The 20,468-nt window shown below is 43.7% G+C and overlaps 1 protein-coding gene across 26 annotated transcripts in view; it reads right to left on the bottom strand.

The window, feature by feature from the left end:
* Positions 1-20,468, bottom strand: part of R3HDM2 (R3H domain containing 2) — a 189,614-nt gene that overhangs the window by 13,254 nt on the left and 155,892 nt on the right. For 13 of the 26 annotated variants that reach the window (XM_059683350.1, XM_059683348.1, XM_059683341.1 and 10 more), the window contains 9 exons: positions 17,871-17,902; positions 17,720-17,773; positions 12,320-12,552; positions 10,191-10,363; positions 4,500-4,601; positions 2,204-2,446; positions 1,768-1,894; positions 1,361-1,521; positions 755-909 (listed from right to left, as the gene is read on the bottom strand). In XM_059683350.1, the coding sequence (XP_059539333.1) occupies positions 755-909; positions 1,361-1,521; positions 1,768-1,894; positions 2,204-2,446; positions 4,500-4,601; positions 10,191-10,363; positions 12,320-12,552; positions 17,720-17,773; positions 17,871-17,902 (1,280 nt within the window). The remainder of the gene's footprint in view (positions 1-754; positions 910-1,360; positions 1,522-1,767; positions 1,895-2,203; positions 2,447-4,499; positions 4,602-10,190; positions 10,364-12,319; positions 12,553-17,719; positions 17,774-17,870; positions 17,903-20,468) is intronic. The other 13 variants (XM_059683340.1, XM_059683333.1, XM_059683338.1 and 10 more) reach the window with 3 other exon arrangements.

The following is a 20,468-nucleotide window of genomic DNA, read 5'->3' on the forward strand; positions in this document are numbered from 1 at the left end:
GACTTTGGGTAAGTTCCTTAATATCCCTAGCTAGAACTTATTCATTTATTAAAAAAAGGGAGAGACCAGCTGGTGTGTGTCATAGGTTGAGTGTTGACCTATGAACTGGAAGGTCGAAGTTAGATTCCCGGTCAGGGCACAGGCTGCGGACTTGATCCCCAGAATGGGGTGTGCAGGAGGCAGCCAATCGATGATTATCTCATCGTTGATATTTCTGTCTCTCTCTCCCTCTCCTTTCCTCTCTGAAATCAGTACAACAGTATTTTTAAAAAAGGGAGAAAAATAAAACAAGGGACGTGGACTAGATATTTCTAAGGTACTTTCTACCTCTAAAATTATATCAGCTATGGTCTATCCTAAGATACATATAAATAGACCATGTGAGATTCATCCATGGATATAAACAGAGGTATACAGAAAATTTTATTTATTTATTTTTTCTCTAAATTGCTTCTTTTAATGATGAGCAATCTCTATCCCACAGTTTTGAATCTCACTGATTAGGAAAATAAAAAATGGGAAATCATAAAGCCTCAGTCTCTGAAGCAGGAATTTTTTCTGCTAATGAGCTCTTATGGATATGTCAAATCAATGAGGACAAAAGGAGAATGAACTCACTCATATTCTACTAGCTTTAGGGCACTACTGGGATCTCTACCCCTGCCTTTCTTTCTTAGGTCAGTGAAAACAAAAGCATGGTGCAACATTGCCGATGGTCTATGGGAGATGTGTCTGGATTTTCGGGGATCCTTACCTCGTACCGTTCTGCTGAGCTGCAGGGATCATGCTGTAGTACACTGGCACCCCTCCCGCCGGGAGACCCCCTTGCACAGATTGGCTTGCAGGGACCAGCATGGGTTGCTGGAAAGGCGGCTGGACCACATTTTGCGAGTCATTACCCACTGGGACCTGAGTGGAGATGAGAAGAGAATGACCACTCGTACTCCCAACGAGTTCATCCAAGAACAGACTAAGGCACTCTAACTTCCTCTCTAGCTCTCAGAGACTCCTCCTATTCTCATCTGCCTAAAGGAAATGCTCACAGAGCTACCTCTATTTCCCTCTTCTCCAAATACCACTCTTGAGCATCTGATGTAGAGAAAGGAGCCTGCTTCCCTTTAGAGCCTACTTTTCTGGGCATATACACTCATTTGCATGGCTGTATAAAGACCAAACAATTTAAATAAAGACTCTCCTCAGATTTTCTGGGCTTTTTCTCAGAGGGAAAAAACCTAAAAATTTAAGGGCGAAGTGAACAGTATTTTCTGTTAGAGTTGTCAGACTAGATGACATAGGAGGCTGTCCTCCTTTCCCTCATCCTGAGGACTGGGTGATCGTTCCCAATGCAAAATGCACCCACTTGGTAAGAAGGCAGTGGAGTATACTGAACCACCAGGCCTTGCATCTGGCCCCCCATGCCACTCCTCTGGTTGCTGAGCAGGCCCTGGTTCTGTGGTTGCTGGACCCCTATCATGCCTTGGTAAGCCGCCTGCTGCTGGTTAGGCATCATGGGCTGTAAACCTGGGGATGGACAAGGAAGAGAAGACATTAGCATGGTCTCAACAATGTTTAGGAGGTCACACTCTATCAAGCAATTTCTCTTCACCTGTCTATTTTGCCTTTCCTTTTTCTGGAGATCCTGGGTACCTCTTCAGGAATCTAATCATTCCTGCCTTTTTTTTTTTAAAAAACAGGGACGGTAATTCTCTTCCCCAGTCTCCGCCCTTCCCCTATTCACTGTCTTCTTACACTAGCAGTTCCCCTTACCAGGCTGTTGGGATGGCTGAGGCAACTGTTGACCACGTTGGGGGCTGTAGGCCACCGGGTGAGAGAGAGGTCGATATTGCTGGTTGGAGTTAGGATACTGTCCAGGGGGATAGTAAGAAACCTGGATCTATGGTGAGAGGAAAGAGATGTGTGAGAAGGTCCCCAAACTATTAATTGCATCAGGGTTGATGGCCAAAAATCTGTAAATGGAGATATTTGGGGTCTGCAATTGCAGCATTGGTATACAAATTTGAAAAATAACAGGAAGGACTTGTGTCACATAGAAAGAAACCTTCTAACTAGAAAGACAACTAGTGGGAAATGGAGGTGAGGAACAGGTATCCCCTCTGGTCTGTCTAAATCAGAGGAAGAGGGAAAGATTATAATACTGGACACATGGAATTAGTGATTTAGGCTGGGAACCAGAGCCACTCACTTGCTGAGGAGGCTGTATATAGCCCTGGGGTGGCAGGACTTGCTGAGTAGGTGTTGCATGGCTAGAGGTGGAATAGTTGGAAGCGGGGAGGGGCTGTCCTGTGGAAGCCATGATGAAGCTAGTCTGCTGAGGGTGCTGGGAGATAAGTGGGGGCTGGAACAGAGCTGCGGATGGGTCAGCTGCTTCAGTAGAACCTTGGCGGTTAAGGCTCATCTGTCCAAAGGGGTTGCTGAGGTCATCTGCCTGTTGAAAAAGTAGTGGAGACTCAAGGACTGAGGTGGCATCAAGCCCCATGTTCTCGGCTTCAACACAGACACACAGACAGAAATAGCAACCCTACCTACAGCCTTCCTTACCTACTCCAAATGTGAGACACTCCTGCCTCTGCGCCTGGGAGGCCAGCCTCCTTACCACATATGAGGCAACAATGGCCACTCTGATTATGATTTTTATTAGAATTTGTCCTGGGGAGATGGGAGCAATGACACAACTTCTATATATAGAAAAACAGGACAAACTAGTGGGTTAAAAAAAAAAAGACTATAAGCCTTTCCATTTCCTGTCTTCCTCCTGCCTCCAACCACACAAAGTGCCCTATGTTGCCAAAAATCCTGTTTTTATAATAAAGGACCCAGATAACACCTTGAATGGATTATGGGTGGCTCGGTTCATGTGGCTCCCCAGCTCTGCCTATGCAGCGGAAAGACTGATGGACTCCCACTCCTGCTGCTTATCTCCTTATTCCCTCTCAAGGTCATTTCCACCTTTGTTCTCTGATACTTGCCTAGAGTTCTCCTGCCCTTCAGAAACCACTTCTAATTCTCACCTCTGAAAGGAGGCCAGGGTGAGTAGCTGAGCTGGAGGGTGAGACTGACTGGCTAGTCTATAATTGCATTCTCTCTCAGCCCTCTTCTCTAAGCAGCAAGAGTGATGGTGTTCCATCTCTCACTTGTACGGTGATAGGTTAGTTTGTTAGCTTCCTCGTCCTTTCTGCTCCCTGGACAGTAATTGACACACACACAAACACATACACACACAGAGGAGTTCTTTTGCAAAAAGAACCAAAAACCAAAAAAACTAGGTAATGCTTTCCTGTGATTTCACTCAATTTTCAGGGATCTGATCTTCAAGTTAGCTGTTTAACTACCTTAATGGGCAGAAACAGATGACAAGAGTACTGGATTCCTGATTATTTTGAGGTCCACATTCTAGGACTTTTCAGAATGGAAATAAGAGGAGGGAGACAAGAAGGGATTCTAGTGAAAAAGCAGACAGGTGTGATTAACACGAAATAAAAAGAAGCCAGTCCTCCTATGTCATTAAATAAGTTATCAACTGCCGAAACCGGTTTGGCTCAGTGGATAGAGCGTCGGCCTGCGGACTGAAAGGTCCCAGGTTCGATTCCGGTCAAGGGCATGTACCTGGGTTGCGGGCACATCCCCAGTGGGAGGTGTGCAGGAGGCAGCTGATCGATGTTTCTCTCTCATCGATGTTTCTAACTCTCTATCTCTCTCCCTTCCTCTCTGTAAAAAATCAATAAAATATATTAAAGAAAAAATAAGTTATGCCCTGACCGGTTTGGCTCAGTGGATGGAGCATCGGCCTGCGGACTCAAGGGTCCCAGGTTCGATTCCGGTCAAGGGCATGTACCTTGGTTGCGGGCACATCCCCAGTGGGGAGTGTGCGGGAGGCAGCTGGTCGATGTTTCTCTCTCATCGATGTTTCTAACTCTCTATCCCTCTCCCTTCCTCTCTGTAAAGAAACAATAAAATATATTTAAAAAAAAGAAAAAAAAAAAGAAAAGAAAAAATAAGTTATCAACTATGAGGCAAATCAGATCTTCAAAGGATTTGTAGTCAAGGTACAAACTAAACAGCAAGTGTTATGCATTAGAAAAGGCTACTTTTTATGTAAAATAACACGGTAACAGAAGGGAACATTTTAAGTTTTTACCAGTGGAACTAGAGAAGTCTGCAATTGTGTTTTTATTTTTAAAGGAAAAGATGAGGAGCCCAGGTTAGATCAACATCTGGTTGCGTTTCCCTTCCTATAACTCACGGGAACTCAGTGCTCCTCTCTCTTACATTTAAGCACCGTTTGATGGCTAAATTACTGTGATGTGGTCACTAGAGTAGAGTATACTTCAGCCTATACTGGCCCCACAAGAAGAAACACCTTTAAACATGGCCCTCCAAAAAGCACAACTGCTTTGCAAGGTTGTCACAGACTGACCCAGACATACCCAGAGAGATAGGCCACACAAGGAAAAGACAAAAAGGGGTAATGAAATTTATACCATGTTGTACTGCTGGGGTGGAGAGACTGGCAGAAGGACTTGGGGACAGGAGCCTGGAGAGAACTGAACAGGCTGCGGAGAGGGCTGCAGAGCTGGGACAGGCTGTGGACCAGCAGAGAGGCATGTGGAAAAGGGAAGAGAAAAGGGAGGCACAGGGAAAGGCAGCAGGGCAGAGATGGGGAGGAAAAGGGAAGGAACAATGTTAATCATAAAAGAAATTTCACATGAATAGCAAGGCTGCTGAGCAGTATGAATACCGAGCCCAGGATAGCAATCTCTCCTATCAGGACAGACTCGCTGCATACCCCATCCCATTAGCCACTCAGAACTTTGCAGCTGTTGTGACCAATTTTAGAACTCTCAGAGCTGGGGTCTGCTGTCTGATTCCAAACATAGCTTTTCCCAAAACATTTTTTTCTGAACATATGATTCCTGGGGAACATAATTATAAACCCTCCTCAAATGTTCATTTGAAAAGAGATCCCTTGGCCTGGCCAGCGTGACTCAGTAGTTAAGTACTGACCTATGAACCAGGAGGTCATGGTTCGATTCCGGTCAGGACACATGACTGGATTGTGGGCTCGATCCCCAGTAAGGGGTGTAAAGAAGGCAAGCCCATCCATGATTCTCTCTCATCATTAATGTTTCTATCTCTTTCTCCTTCTCCCTTCCTCTCTCTGAAATCAATAAAAAACATTAAAAAAAGAAATAAAACAAAATGGATTCCTGTTTCTGTAGGAAGCGTCATCTAAGGTCTGACTGAGCTCTCCCGGTCACACTCCTAATTTCACAGCACAGCTCTCCTACAGGAAGTGCTCATTCACAAGGATCATCTCCCTCCCGAGGGCAGAGAAGGAAAAACAGTCAGTTCACGCCTGGTTCTGGCTACTTCCTCCTGCTCCAAGATCTGTGAAACTCCAGGCTGTGAGGGCAGTATGAAAAATGTCCCCATAAGCAAACAGGGAGGGATTTAGGAATAAAATATAAATAGCCTTAGTTTTAACTTTTGTTCCTTCAGTCCCTTCATTAGCCTTAAGCAGGAGGATTTAGTGTATTCTAAACCAATGAATAAGGAGTTACTTTTTCTCTCTTCTTCCTTTCCAGCCATTTCAACCCCTCATCAGTTCTCCAGCCATGGCCCCTGGTAGTGGTAGGAGGGGTGGGAGAAAGGGGAGAGGCTAGGAAGAGAGAGGGAAATAACTTTTACATTCATTGTCTCATTTATATATTTTATCTCATTACAGCTTCACAATAAGCTTATAAGGAGATATGATAACTTGTACCTACAGTTAAGATAGTAAGGTTCAGAGAAAGTAAATCACACATCCAGGATCACACAGCTAATCTGCAGAGCTTGGATGGGAACCTAGTTCTACCTGACATATAGTCTTCCTCTCCACTCTAATAGTAGGGAGGGTGGGAAAGAAGCTGAACAGAATTACACAAACATCTTTTAGTTTGTATAATTCTCCTTCCTCCTTTCAAATTTAGGGTAACAAGAGGTGTGGGGGACCCAAGGTATCAATATCCTCTCCTGCCACTTACCTCTGGAGAGACCCTTTCATAGAGGGGACTAACTTCCAGAAGCAGAGTCCAGGAATTAGAAGACCCCATGATGGAGAACACTCCTGACATGTGGATTAAGTAAACGTAAGTCATCTTGCTTAGGAAAAAGTTACAGAGACTTCACTGTGTGACCTGGGGGAGATGCTGCCATAGCCTTGAAAATAAACTCTCAGCTCTCCCAGCATACTTATTTTCTGTAAGCCAGTGGCATTCCAAATATAACTGCTGGCCAAGCTTCTCAGCATGAGCTATCTGTGCTGGTAGCTTTTAAACCCATTTTCTATTATCCTAATCCTCTTCTTTCTCTTAAAGGAAGGTCTAATGTGCTTTACCCGTGGTCGGCAAACCGTGGCTCTCGAGCCACATGCGGCTTTTTGGCCCCTTGAGTGTGGCTCTTCCACAAAATACCACGTGCGGGCGCGCACGTACAGTGCGATTGAAACTTCGTGGCCCATGCGCAGAAGTTGGTATTTTGTGGAACAGCCGGTATTTTGTGGAAGAGCCACACTCAAGGGGCCAAAGAGCTGCATGTGGCTTGAGAGCCGTGGTTTGCTGACCACTGCTTTAGACCTTATATCCTCCAGAGGGAGAAAGGGTGACCATAGGGAAAGTGAAGTGGTAAAAGAAGGCTGCCTGATTTCCTCACATTTGTGAGTTTTAAGTAAAAAGTGAAGAGAGAAGAAATGCTCCTCTCTTAGGACTCTCCTGAGAAGGGCAGTGGTAAAGGTAGGCATCTCAGTGCTATTTAAAAAAATATATTTTTATTTATTTCAGAGAGGAAGGGAAGAGGGAGAGAGAGAGAAAAACATCAATGATGACAGAGAATCATTGATCAGCTGCCTCCTGCACGCCCCACACTGGGGATCCAGCCTGCAACCCACAGGCATGTGCCCTGACCGGAATCGAACCGTGACCTTCTGCTTCATAGGTCTATGCTCAACTACTGAGTCATGCTAGCCAGGCTGTGCTATTTTTAAGTTATACCACCACTACCTCAGCTACAGTTTTCTTCTTAGAGAGTCTCACACTCCAGAGTTAGGAAACTTCCTAAAAACCATGAGGAAGCCAAAGACTGGCCCTAAGGGATGTGACAGTCAACTACTGGCAAATTCTAGACTAAACCATTGGTTCTTAGATGCCTGAATGGGCCCCTGGAGAGAGGTTTGGAGGGCTCCTTTTTAAGAGGCCCATTCCACTTTAAGTAAATTGGGCAAAAGGTAGCCTCTGGCCCTTTAATTCTCAGCCTCACTCCTTGATTTCACATGCACTACTGATATATGATATGGAGGCCTGCTCTGACAGCAGAGGCCTGCCAAGAAGGGGAAGAGCACAGTTTAGCCAGCGGTGTCTCCAAGCCTGGGACAAATGTCTCTTGCTACAGAGCTAAAGGTAACTGTATTTTCTCAGTTTCTCTTCCAAAGGAAACTCTTTAGAGTAAGCACAGTGGTAAGTGTGTATGGTCACTTCCTTCATCCCTGCTCTGTTATGTACCTTTTGAGAAACTGATCAATAAGTATTTTGGGGCTCAGCAACTTGAGTTTGGAGAGCCACCAGTACTGAGAGACAGGGACAAACAGAAAAGAAAGAAAAAGGCAGTAAGGAGAAGAAGAAAAGGATAAAGAGAGGAGAAAAAGTGGCGAGGAAGAAAAAAGGAACTACATATGGGGGTGGAGGTGTATAAAAATATTAGCAGCTACCACAAATGCTTCAGGGACACCAAAACTTAACCAGGCTAAGAATTTTTGATTTGGAGTTTGTGATCACAATTAATCTCAGGAATACATTTCTGAGGGAGCAGAGATCTCTATACCAAATAATGCTCCCTGGTTCCCAATCTACAGGCCTAACTTAGCATCATACTCCCTGCAGGTCAGTCAATACCAATAGCTGACCCACTGACCCTCATGATGCAGAGGCAGAGACAAAATCTGACAGAGTAAAATTTGGGATTCAGAGCCAGTCACTTGGAAATTATTTAAAACTAGAAGCCCGGTGCATAAAAATTTGTGCACTAGGGGAGTGGGGGTCCCTCAGCCCAACCTGTGCCCTCTCACAGTCTGGGACCCCTTGGGAGATAACCACCTGCTGGCTTAGGCCCACTCCCCTGGTGGCAGATGGAACGCCCAATCCCGCAGTGTCTGCCCCATCTCCCCTGGTCGCACACGGCAGGCCCGGATCCTGCGCTGGGGCAGCCAGCGGCTCGGGATCACGCTCCCGCCAGCCCCGCCCACCCCGCCCCGTACATGGCAGGCCCGGATCCCGAGCTGGGGCAGGCCAGTGGCTCGGGATCTCACTGCCGCCTGCCCCGCCCGGCCAGGATCTCGCGCTGGGGTGGCTAGCAGCTGGGGATCGTGCTGCCGCCAGCCCCAGGCGGAGCGACATTGTGGGATCTGCCTGTAGTATGCAAATTAGCTGCCATCTTCGTTGGCGGTTACTTTGCATATGGTGCTGATTAGCCAATGGGAGGTGTAGCGAAGGTATGGTCAATTACCATGTTTGTCTATTATTAGATTTTTTTCAGTCCAAAATGGCTATTCTCTTTACCTTTCTATTTCTGTTCTATTCTTGCTGTCTGTTTCTAGTTATGGATAGAAGGAGGAGGCAGATGGAAAACTAAGAGGGGGAAAAAAGGGAGCAAGACTATATTAAAATCCACACATTTTAGAAAACAAACAAACAAAACCCCCAAAAAACTGGGCTCCTAAAAAAGTGAAACATACATACACAGAAGACAGCCAGAGAGAGGAGCACAGAGTTTACCCACTTATAGGTCTGAGTTAAGACACAGAGCCCAGCCTGCATGGCTCAGTGGTTGAGCATCTACTTATAAACCAGGAGGGTCATAGCTCAATTCCCAGTCAGGGAATATGCCTGGGTTGAGGGCTTGATCCCCAATGTGGGGCATGCAGGAGGCAGCTGATCAATGATTCTCTCTCATCACTGATATTTTTCTCTCTCTCTCTCCCTTCCTCTCTGAAATCAATTATATATATATATGAAATTTAATGAGGTACACGGTGTTAGAAGAAAGTAAGTCAGGATTATAGAGAAACTGATTTAGGGACTAATATGAAGGACATGAGGGTTACATTAAAACACAAAGCAGGGTTTCCTAGATCTTCACTGTTCTTTATGAAGTTTCATTTCACAGTATTTGAATGGGGTAGTACTGGGCCATTCTGGGGTCTTTCCACTCTAGTTTCCTGGGGTATGAGTGCTTGGAATTTGTTTCTTGTACCTATGGAAGAGATATATTTTAGGTCAAGCGGGACTAACTAAACAGGGAGACAAGGGAGCCTGCAATAAGAATTTTAATTACAGCATAACAGAGTTCAGACATGGGATTCCTGACTACCAGTGAACACTTCGGGATAAAGCATGGGCTCTAATCAGGAAGAGCTCAGAGCAGCTCTCTTCAGGTTATTAAGGAGACTTTTAAACCTAGAATATTGAGATTCCATTTAGAATAAGTTTTAACTCTTATGCTGACAGCTTGGATGGTCCCCATAGAAGTAAAACTTCACTCACACCCTAGTTGGTACCAACATCTACCCATCCAGCAACAGGAGGAGGAAGAGGAGCTCTTTTATGGCATGGAAAACAGAAAATATTGGGGGGGAGGGGGTTTGCTTTATGATATAGGTATTGCAGGGGTCTTGAGTGTTATTTCCTTTTCCCCTAACACCAACACATAAATATATGTTTATGGGTCAATAGTCACATGAGTACATTCAGTCAGACTATGGTGGGAGCTATGGTCCTTTTAAACTCCATATATAAATATAGTGAGCAAAATGACCTTGTTAATTATACAGGATATACTGAGAGATGGGGTATAGCAGAAATGTGGAATGGGGTAAGAGATCCCACTGACAATTTTCAGGAGGAAGAAGAAGAAATATGTAAAGCAAAAATCTCCCAGACTGACACTACGAAGAGCACTTTGGCCAAAACTTCATCCTTACTCTTCTCTTCCGAAAACTAACAAATGAGAAATGGGGGAGAGAGTGGCATGTTTCCAAAAACAGATCTTTCCTACCACTCACAGCACAAGAGACATGACTGTCCTTCCAGAGCTTGCTTGAATCTGAGCAAAGGGGGATCTGGCACTGAGCAGTGACTCACCTGTGAGATCATGTGATTATTCAAGGGTGGCTGTTGCTGAGACGTGGGTGGAAGAGCAGGAAGTTGCTGCTGCTGCTGCTGCTGTTGTTGCTGGGCAGTACAAGGGAGAAGGCTCCGGACAGACTGGGATGAGGTGACCTGGTTGCACACTTCTGGGGCACCTAGAGCCATACCTAAGGCAAAGAGGAGACCCACCAAGAGCTATAAGTGCAAGTCATGAACATACCACCCCTGGAGGGCCCAGCTGCAGGGCCTTCGTCTTTCTTTGCTGTTTCTCCTCACTCTCCTGTCCATTTCCCCAACTGTCTTGGGAAGATACACATATTAGCACAGATGCATTAGCTATCCTGATGATGGGAGTCCTCATCTTAGCACGTATCTGTTCCCTAGGGACAGTAACCACCTTGACTGTCAATGTTTGGTTTTAGAATTGAACAAAATGTGAAGCTAAGTCACCTCCCCTGAAGTGCCTAGAATCTGTCCATCATGACTAGATATTTGAAAACATAAATGTTTATTTCCTGGGAAGGTACAGATTCCTAGTCCTTTAAGAGACTTGTTTTCTCTTTGATTTCTTCTCAACTTTCAGCATCTCACAAAAGTTGCTGAGAAGGCAGCCTTGCCTCTCCAAGCACATGCCTGTGTACACAAATACTCACAACCTTCATCTATTTTCCCTATTTCCAGGCTCTCCAAGTCATGCATGCATTCACACAAAATACTTTTAATGAATATCTACTATGTGTCAGGCATTGCATAATGAACTGAGTACACTAAAACAAAGAGAACACAGTCTTTGCCCTTAAGCAGCACAGGATCTCCTGACAAAAGATGAACACCCACACAATGATTATAATCTCATAAGGATAAGGATTGCATCACTGATACAAACATAATTGTACGAAAGCAAAGATGAGGAAGCAATAACTCCTGGAAGGGTTAAAGGGAAGGGTTTAAAGAGGAAGTGGCAGGAGAGAGAGTTTTGAAGGATGAATAGAAGGTTTATAAGACTGAGAGGAGACAAAGCTAATGTCATATTCAAGAAATTGTTGGAGGGTCAGAGAAAGATAGATATCTTGAAATGAGATTGAGATGGCAAACTAGAGCCAGGAAGTTATGCTATAATAAGTAATTTAGATTTCACTATGCAGGGAATGGAAAAACATGAATGTTTTTAAGAGCGGAGTGATTTGATTAGATCTATGTTACAGATTGGTAAATTGCCTATAAAAAGGGCTGAGGACGGAAAACCAACTTGAGGGCTAGTGTCACAATTAAATAAGAGAAGATAAAGGCCTGTATAAAGGCAGAGGCAGTGGAACTAGAAAGGAGGTATCAGAGAAGGGCAGCAGAGACCCAAGAGTCAGAGGCAAAAATCTTTACCACTATTGACATCTTCTGAGGATAAGACCTACAGAACTTCTGGGATGAGAATCAGGTAATTCTTCATAGGCAGGAGGATGGTGGGACAGAGTTCCATTGGGCATAAAGAGCTAAATATTCCTCTGCTAAGAGTGCAATAGGAATAGATGGAGAAGGATTCACAGCAGATGAGAAGAGCTAAAGCGTGGCTACAGGGCTGGCAGGTGGAACTCATGCTCCTTTTCTCAGTGACAAGCTCCAGGGAAGCAGCCACAGAAGTACCTCTCTAAGTCCTAGCCTATTGGCTGCCACCAATGAATTATAAATAGCTAAATTCTCTGCTCTACAGACCCTCCTTATAATCTCAGAGGCCACAGAATGAAAGCAGCTACCTTCTCATCTCAGTATGTGACCTGAACCTGGGCTTATAGGGATGTCCCACCTCAGTCAGAAATCAGATCAAATAATCCAATCCAGTCAGTTTTTTTCAATTAGAAAAGGTCTGAAAGAAAATCAGAGAAAGTACTCAAAAGGACAATGAATTAATTTAAGAAATCCTCTGGCTGTGTTAGGTTTCCAGGACACAATATTGGGACAAGTGTTTTATTAAAAGTAAGTATCAGGGCTGGGGAGAGGTCAATGGGGAAAAAAGGAGACATATATACTTTAAACAATAAAGAATTTAAATTAAAAAAAAGTATCAGTGTGATTTTTTGCAAACGACAAGCAAAAAATTATAGCATGACACAGGTGAGAAGCTGTAGTACCTGGCCTGGAGATCCTTCCTGCACTGCCAGCTTTACTGTTCCCAATGCTGTCACCCCGGGTGAGGATAGAGATTCCGCTGAAACTGCTGGCTTTGGTGACAGGGGGCCGCATGCTTCGAACAGAGCCATCAGAGTCCGTGCTGCTCCAAGGCCGTGGCTCCAGGGATTTGAGTTCGCTGTCTGTGCTGCTCTGGCGGCTGCTCGAGGTGCGGCTTAGCCCCTCACGGTTCCCCCTGTAGAGACCACAGTGGTCAGAGCACCCTCCACCTATCACTTCTGCAGAAGGGCTAGGAGAGAGTTCATTTCTATTCTTTCAATAACAAAGAGGGGGTGAGGTTGTGGAGAGGATGGACACTGACTTCTTGTTAGTTGGCTGGCCCACCAAGAGTTGATGAGAGCAGACAGAACAATACCCAGTATATTAACAAAGAGCGTGGGGGCACATCTGGAAGACAGCGCACTGGCAACTCAATACAACAGACCAGAGGTGGGTGGGAACCACACACATGATGCTGAGATTGGCTGTGGTCTCTTCCCCCAGCTCCCCACTGCGGGACCCCAGACATGCAGGAAATAGTGGGGAGCAGAGGGGTACCATCTCTTTCTGGGAGTTCTTAAAACAAAAGGACTCCTAGAAGTTATCAGTGCTAGAAGGCAGGAGTAGCCAATGACATGGATAGATCCCACAACAGGTCTTCCACATAATGTGTCTAAGACAGCAGAGGTGTTTCTTTCTTTTTTTTGTTAATCCTCACCCAAGGATATTTTTTCCATTGATTTTTAGAGAGTGGAAGGGAAGGAAAAAGACAGAGAAACATTGATGTGAGAGAGACACATTGATTGGTTGCCTGCTGCATATGCCCAATGAGGGCTGAGGATTGAGCCTGCAACCGAGGTAAATGCCCTTGGCCATTATTAAACCCAGGACCATTCAGTTCGTGGGCTGATGCTCTGTCCACTGAGCCAGACTGGCTAGGGCATTTAAAAAAATATATATTTTTAAAATTGATTTCAGAGAGGAAAGGAGAGGGAGAGGTAGAAACATCAATGATGAGAGAGAATCATTGATCACTGCCTCCTTCACGCCCCCCCCCACTGGGGATCGAGCTTGCAATACGGGCATGTGCCCTGACCAAAAATCAAACCATGACCTCCTGGTTCACAGGTGGATGTTCAACCACTGAGCCACGCTGGCTGGGCAGAGGTGTTTCTTATGACCACTGTTTCTGGGGTGGGAAGAGTATAGTGGACTAAAGGGGCACTCTGGAAAACTCAGTCTGATAGTCTGGAATTGACCTAACCTGTTTTGTGGAAGTTCTGTGTTAGCATCGGGGAACAATTGGTTCCAGGGTCTCTAAGGACTGAAGTCTTTGGCATGATCAAGCAAATATGCTCTTGGGACCCAGGACGGCAAGCAGCAGAGGATGGACTGTGCCTAGTTGCCTCCATATAAATAACCCTGCTGCCCTAGGCAAGGTGCAAAGCTATGGAGAAAAGGGATTCATCCTCTCTTATTTTGCTCTAGAAATATCAGGGTTATCCTGATGATATATGCTTGTGTCTATGAAGTGCTATACTCAAGATAGGGTTGGATTGAAAGACCTAAGTCTTGTTGAGCTCTTACCACTTCTTAATCAATAAGCAACCAAGAACGAGGGGTTTTCCTTTCACATCTCCTATTCCCAACAACTGATAATCTAAGGAAATCAAATGACAACAATTACAAAGATTTTGGTATGTATACTGGGGAGCAATTGAGCAAAACTCATAGTAGCTTGAGCTTCATCCTTTTCACCATCATTCTACCTAAGGTAAATAGAAAACCCCCTCCCAATCCCTTTAGTTTCAAAGACACCAGGCTCACAGTTATTCTACTATAGAAAGGTATTTTTCTTTCTCCATTAATTTTTAGAGAGAATGGAAGGGAGGGGGAGAAGCAGAGAAACATTGATGTGAGAGAAACACATCGACTGGTTGCCTCCCACATGTGCCACGACCAGGGCTGGGGGTTGAGCTTGCAACCAAGATACATGCCCTGACGGGAATCTAACCGGAGACCCTTCAGTCTGAGGGCCAATACATTAACCACTGAGGAAACCGGCTAGGATGAAAGGTATTTTTCTTAAGGGGGTAATATTAAAGACAATACCTTTCTTTATAGACTACCTGTTCCAAAGGAACTACAGAGAAAATGGGCAAAATATTTGCCTGAGTCACTAGTTTAGCTGTTTAGCTAAGCCAGTCATGGTGGGCTAATAACACACTGGCACAGCTGGTTAGCGACATACTAATTCTTCTCTGAATTCCAAGTAATTTATAAAGACCTCAAAACTACTCTCTATATCAGTAGAATAGAGGGCTAGAAAATATTCCTGGTTCTCCAAAACTTTATCCCTTTTTCTTGGGGATGTCAAAGTAGAATGGGAAACAAGAAAGACGTATAAATCAGGGAATCTCCAGATCTCAAGTGAGAGCCAATAGCTCCATCTCAATGAACAAAGGCAAGTGTACTGAGAGGACTCAATAAAGATGTGTGTGCTTTCTGGGGTAATGGGATACAGCAGTAGCAATGGATGAGGCTGCTTATTAGACATCAGAGCTTAAATTTTGCAAAAATCTTAATGGCCTTTTATACCTAAATCAAACACAGTACTTTCTATTAGAAAAATTCTGCCACTTACTTTTTCTACCAAAGGACAGTGAATGTGTCAACTTTAAACCAAACACCCTGGGAAGCTTGAGCCGAAGTGGCAGCACTTCTGTACTCATCCAGTTTCCTCCCCCAAGATAGTGATGGCCAAGTTCTCAAAATGTGGCTCGTCTGATCATCTTCTGACTAACCTGAGAGTTAAATGACCTAAGTTGAGTCTTGGTCAGGAAAGAGATCAGTTTTCCTTCCCTACGACTACACCCAACATCTAGTCAAGTCTTTCCACTTTACTAAAAATAACAGTGAGGGAAAACTACCAAACTTAATTCTGAGCATTGGATTGGATTGTGTGTTAGAGAGAAGGGTGAAGAACAGAAAAAATTCACACTTTATACTCCTGTAAAATCAGAGCTGACTTAGTGTTTATAAGTAGATTCCGTGCCGTGAAAAGTCCAGTTTATTGTGTCTGGGAAGTGGGAAGAGAAGTTTGTGGAAGAGGTGGCAAAAATATCAGTAACCCTCATTGTGGCTTATTTATCAGTGCAATAGAATCTTTCAAAGGATTGGGAAGCTGCCACAGTTATTGTCAATTGTGGATGAGGAAATCTGGTATATCAGTATTTATTTCACAAACTTGGGAATAAAGGTATAAAGCAGTTAGAGAAGATCAGCTTCTAATCATTAGAGTTCTGAACTAGTACCCAAATAGAGAATGAAGTACCCCCTTAAGAGTTCATGGAGCTGCATTTAAATGATCTAGATTTTTAATCAAAATTCAGTATGGAAAGCAGCATCATAAAAGAGGTCTGGGTAGGAGAAGGCTGCACCTGCTAACTAGATCCTTCAAGCTATCCTATATAATAAAAGGCTAATATGCAAATTGTTCCCTTGAGAGTTCGACCGGGAGTTCGCTATGAAATGCGCTGACAACAAGGGGGTGGCGTGGAACATGGCAGGTGACCAGCAGCAGCAGCAGGGCGCTGAGGGAGCGAGGGAAGGAGGAGGCGGGGAACCTGATCAGCCCCGATTGCCAGCCAGGCCTAGGGACCCTACCCGTGCACAATTTTGTGCACCGGGCCTCTAGTTATCTGCATAGTTTGATATAGTTTGATGCTTCGCAGCACTAATAAGGGCATCATTCTTAGCAGTAAGTCTGAATTAGGGCTCTGAATGGAACAATACTCAGATAGGAAGGAGTGATGCTTGTAGAGAGTTGGTGTGGTATGATAAAAAGTACACTGGACAAAGAGTCAGTTCCAGTTTTGCCACTAGTAGCCATGAAAACGTGGGTTGGTCACTTAAATGTTTCTGCTTTTGTTTTCTTTCATGGAAACCAGTTTATCAAATCAGGACAGTGAGAGAACTGAATCAGCTAGTGTACTTTAGCAACTGTCAAGCACTGTGCACGAAGTCACACATAGAAGTTAGTTTATGGGCCCAGCACGCTCCCGTTGCGCCACTCTGCTGCCTCATAGAAGTTAGTTTAAAACTCCTGTTTATTATAGGTATTCTGGCATGAATTCTGACTGAAGTGTACAATATGGAACAGGAACTTATTTATTTTTTAAAAAGGGGGATTCTATCTCAACCACCACCACAAATGCAGAGCCCTTTCTACCTGGGGCTTTCCTATGGACATAAGGGTGGGATAGTCTACGAAAAAAAGTTCAAAGATATGGAAAGGAAGATAAATCCTTCATCCCAAGAATGGAAAATCTCTCTATCCCAACCTTCAGATGGCTTAACTAACTTTAGAAAGGAAAACACGGAAGGGACAACTGAAGTACTGGGGATGATAGCTCTAACTAATCTGAGTTAGTCAGGTCCTATCAAGCTTAGGATTCAAAAAGACAGAAGCCCTTTGGAAAGGATTAGACCTGAATCCTGGTATTAAATACTGTGCTCTATAGTTTTTCTACAGTAAATGGGAAGAATATATTTAAAATGAGTTGGTGCCAGGATAGGGTCCTAAAGTAGCTCTTCTCTCATCACCACCTTTAGTAATCTTCTGAGGTGGAACGGAGAGACTGAAATAAAAGGGAGGTTCTCATGATTGCTCTGTGGAAAATGGAGAATATTAGATACTGGAGAAGTTAGTACAGTAGCTTTCACCAACAATTAAGAGCAAGTCATGAACAATCACATAAAGGACATGCTCTAAAGACCTCCTAAGGCAGACAGTCCTTTCTGAGGTTCTTCTTGGGCCTCAGAAGTGGGTCATCTTACCCGTTACACATTGTTCCAAAGAGAGAACTACCAAGACAGAGGTGTTTGTATGTATATGTGTTAGTACTATTCTTTCTTAAAGATACAAAACATTCCCTATGCTGGGTCAGGGATAAGCTCTTCATATCTTTTCACAGATTCAGAAAAGGTAGCTTAAAAGACATCCATTCTTTTACCTTAATATGTTGAACTCCTCCAAAAAATGCCCAATTCCAGCAAATTTCTGGGAAGAAACAGTACCTATCCCATATAACTATTTGGTCCCCTTCACCACCTATCCAGGACTTAAAATGAAATCAGCAAAAATAAAAATAAAGTCATTGAGCAAAAGCCATGTTTTTTTAGTTTTTTTAATGGGGACAAATATCCAATGTTGCAAAAACCACAAATTGAATTATTCCACAAGCAGCCATGCATGGAGCAAACTCACTCCGCTGAAAAGATTACAGCAAAACAAAATAAAGCAAAACAAAACAAACAAATAAAAACAAAAACAAGGAAAGATATAGATTACACAGAAGTACCTAAAAATCTGCCTTCTCTTGTGAGAGCTAGAAGAAAAGGCTTCTTTGGAGAGTCTGTTGGTTAACATCAAAGAAAAGCATCATTACAGGATTATATTAACCTCACTGGAAAGCTCAATGAGAAGCAGAGAACATGCTAAGTGGTACTAACCTGATGTCATTTAGATATCCGTTCTGGCCAGTCTAGGTGAGGGGGAGAAAACGGAAAATAACTTATAAGAAAACAGCATGGCATAACCGAAAAGGGTGTCCATGATGCTATGAATACCCAAGGTCCTCAAACCAAGCTCACCCCCCAACAGGGAGAGAGGGAGCAGGGACAGGATGACCCACACCCACGCACCCAATCTGACTTCTCACCTTTAATGGGAAAGAGCATTGAGCATTTTTAGCCTTCCCAGAGTGTTTAAAAAGAGAGGTTGATAAAGGTAGGAGTATGGAAAGGAGGAAGAGGAAAGTATTAACCTAACTATTATTTCCTTTTTAAGCTCTAAATTTATTCTCTCTAGAGGTAAAGTGAGCATAATAATTGGTGTGCTTGTCCTAAAGAATGTGTTCAAAGAAAGGAAAAAGGGAGACAAGAGAAAGAAATTTCATTTTTTGGAAATCATCCTCAATGATTATTCCATTTCTGTCCTCTACACTGGCCAAAATGAAAGACATTCTGACCTGAGACCCAATGAGAGTAAGAATTGGGGAAGCAGGTACTTTTTAGAGCCTAGAAAAATGAGAAAATTAAAAGCCTGAAACATTCCTTTTGGGGATATTTCCTGAGAAAGCCATTGAGCTGAGTGAAGTAAGCTTTCTAGTGGACTCCCAACCCTTAGAAAAAGGTACCAAGAGTATTGAGCAGAGCGGGCTCCACACAGAGCAGAGCCTATATGGGGCAGTTTTCCCAATACACAGCTCAGGCTCCAGAGAAGGCTGCAGCATCAGCATTTCCATCCAAATACCCTTCGTGCCACTTCTCTCTTTTTTTGGCCTGCCTTTTCCTCAACTCTACTCTTATTCATCTCCCTTTGACTGGCCAGGTTCCTCTCCACATGGGAATCTTTGGAATATGGTGGACTTTGGCCATTTTTCTTTGTCTACACCTTCTGAGATTCCTGATGCCTCTACCTATAGGAAGATGTAGGAAGTGCTGAAATGAAAGTGATAAATCCGCAAGGTAGGTAGACATATTCTAGTGTTGTTCATATGGAATATGTAGGTAGACATATTCCAGTGTTGTTCATAATTAGCCCCAATACCCTATTAAAAGTTGCTTGTGCTTTCAGAATAGCTGTGGCGTTGCTAATATACTGGCATGGTGGGACAGTCATTTTCCATGTGTCAGTGAAGCAGTGGTACACATCACAGTTTGCTATGCTATGATGTCACTGGTACTTCTTAATCTAAAGAGCTCAGAGCAGAGCAAACTACTGAGAGGTAGTTTACTTTAGGGTTTAAGAGTATGGACTCGAGCGTGGCCACCTGAATTAAAACACCAGCTTTTACTAACTAGTGGTGTGATCTTAGGTTACTTAACCTCTCTCTGCCTCAGTCCCACATTTATAAAATGAGGAAAATAATATAACCTAGTATGAGGATTAAATAATTTATGCGGAGTGCTAAGAGAGTGTCTGAAAGATAGTAAACACTATATAAATGTTTGCTATTATCATTCACCAACCTGCTCTGTCACAATTTAGGGTCACCACCAGCCATAGCCATGTACAAATGATCTCTTTTCATTCCACCCAATTGGTTTGCAGGTAAAGGTTACAGCATCCTCTTTGAGGATTACCCAATTATCCTGATTGGTAAGAAGGTAAGAAGATTCCTTCTTCTTGGACCTTGGGCCAGAAGGTTTGTCCTATATCTGTCCCCAGTAAAGAGGATCCTTCGAACACGTGGGTCTCCTGAGACAATGGAACAAGTTCATAGAGGAGTTCAGTTTTCTTGAAGTTGGAGACAGTATTTTTCTGAGCTATGTGATGATGGAAAGATGTGTGTGTGTGTGTGTGTGTGTGTGTATTCTTCTTGGCGGAGGGGAGAGTGGGGAAATGGGAGGAGAGTAGTGTCCATCTAAGTATATTGCTTATAACTGGCTATGTTTTGACAATGAAGGGAGGCTGGTTTTCCTCTTTTGTTTGCTAATTTGAATGTAAGATGGTGCTGCTTTCTGGATCCTACATTTTCTGGAGATTTGTTCCCCTCTTGCCTATCTACGGCCTTTCCTGAATTTCTGCTATATTTCTCTTCAGTCTGGTAGGCAAAGGTCACCAGAAACAGGACTATCAAGTATATTTGATTTGGCTCACAACTCTTAAGAATAAAGTTGCCTAAAATGACTCATTCTGGCTTTTGGCCCAAATAGCCAGTCCTATTCTAAGAAGCAAGTTAAGAAATATAGGAAGAAAGAAACTTTCTGTTCAGGTAGAGACTGGAGGGACTAGTGAGTGGTACCTTCTGTGAATATGGAATGTGGAGCTCAGAGAATAGATGCCAGATCTGTGCTCTAACAATCACCAACATATCCTAAAAATGAGGCTGGCCAAACAAGATAAAATGTATAGGCTGTGTGGACACTAAGTCTTCCACTTAGAAGCAAAGATGCCTAAAATGGATAGTGGAAGTGAGAGAGGGTAAGTGGGAGGAGGGTTTGACAGGCAAGATTCAGAGCCCTTCCATAAGCCCTGACAAAACCATTTCTATTTTCAGTCTAATCATATCCACCAAATTCAGCCACTCCATTTGTTCTCTTTGT

Source organism: Myotis daubentonii, chromosome 2 (assembly GCF_963259705.1).
Source record: "Myotis daubentonii chromosome 2, mMyoDau2.1, whole genome shotgun sequence".
NCBI lineage: Eukaryota > Metazoa > Chordata > Mammalia > Chiroptera > Vespertilionidae > Myotis > Myotis daubentonii.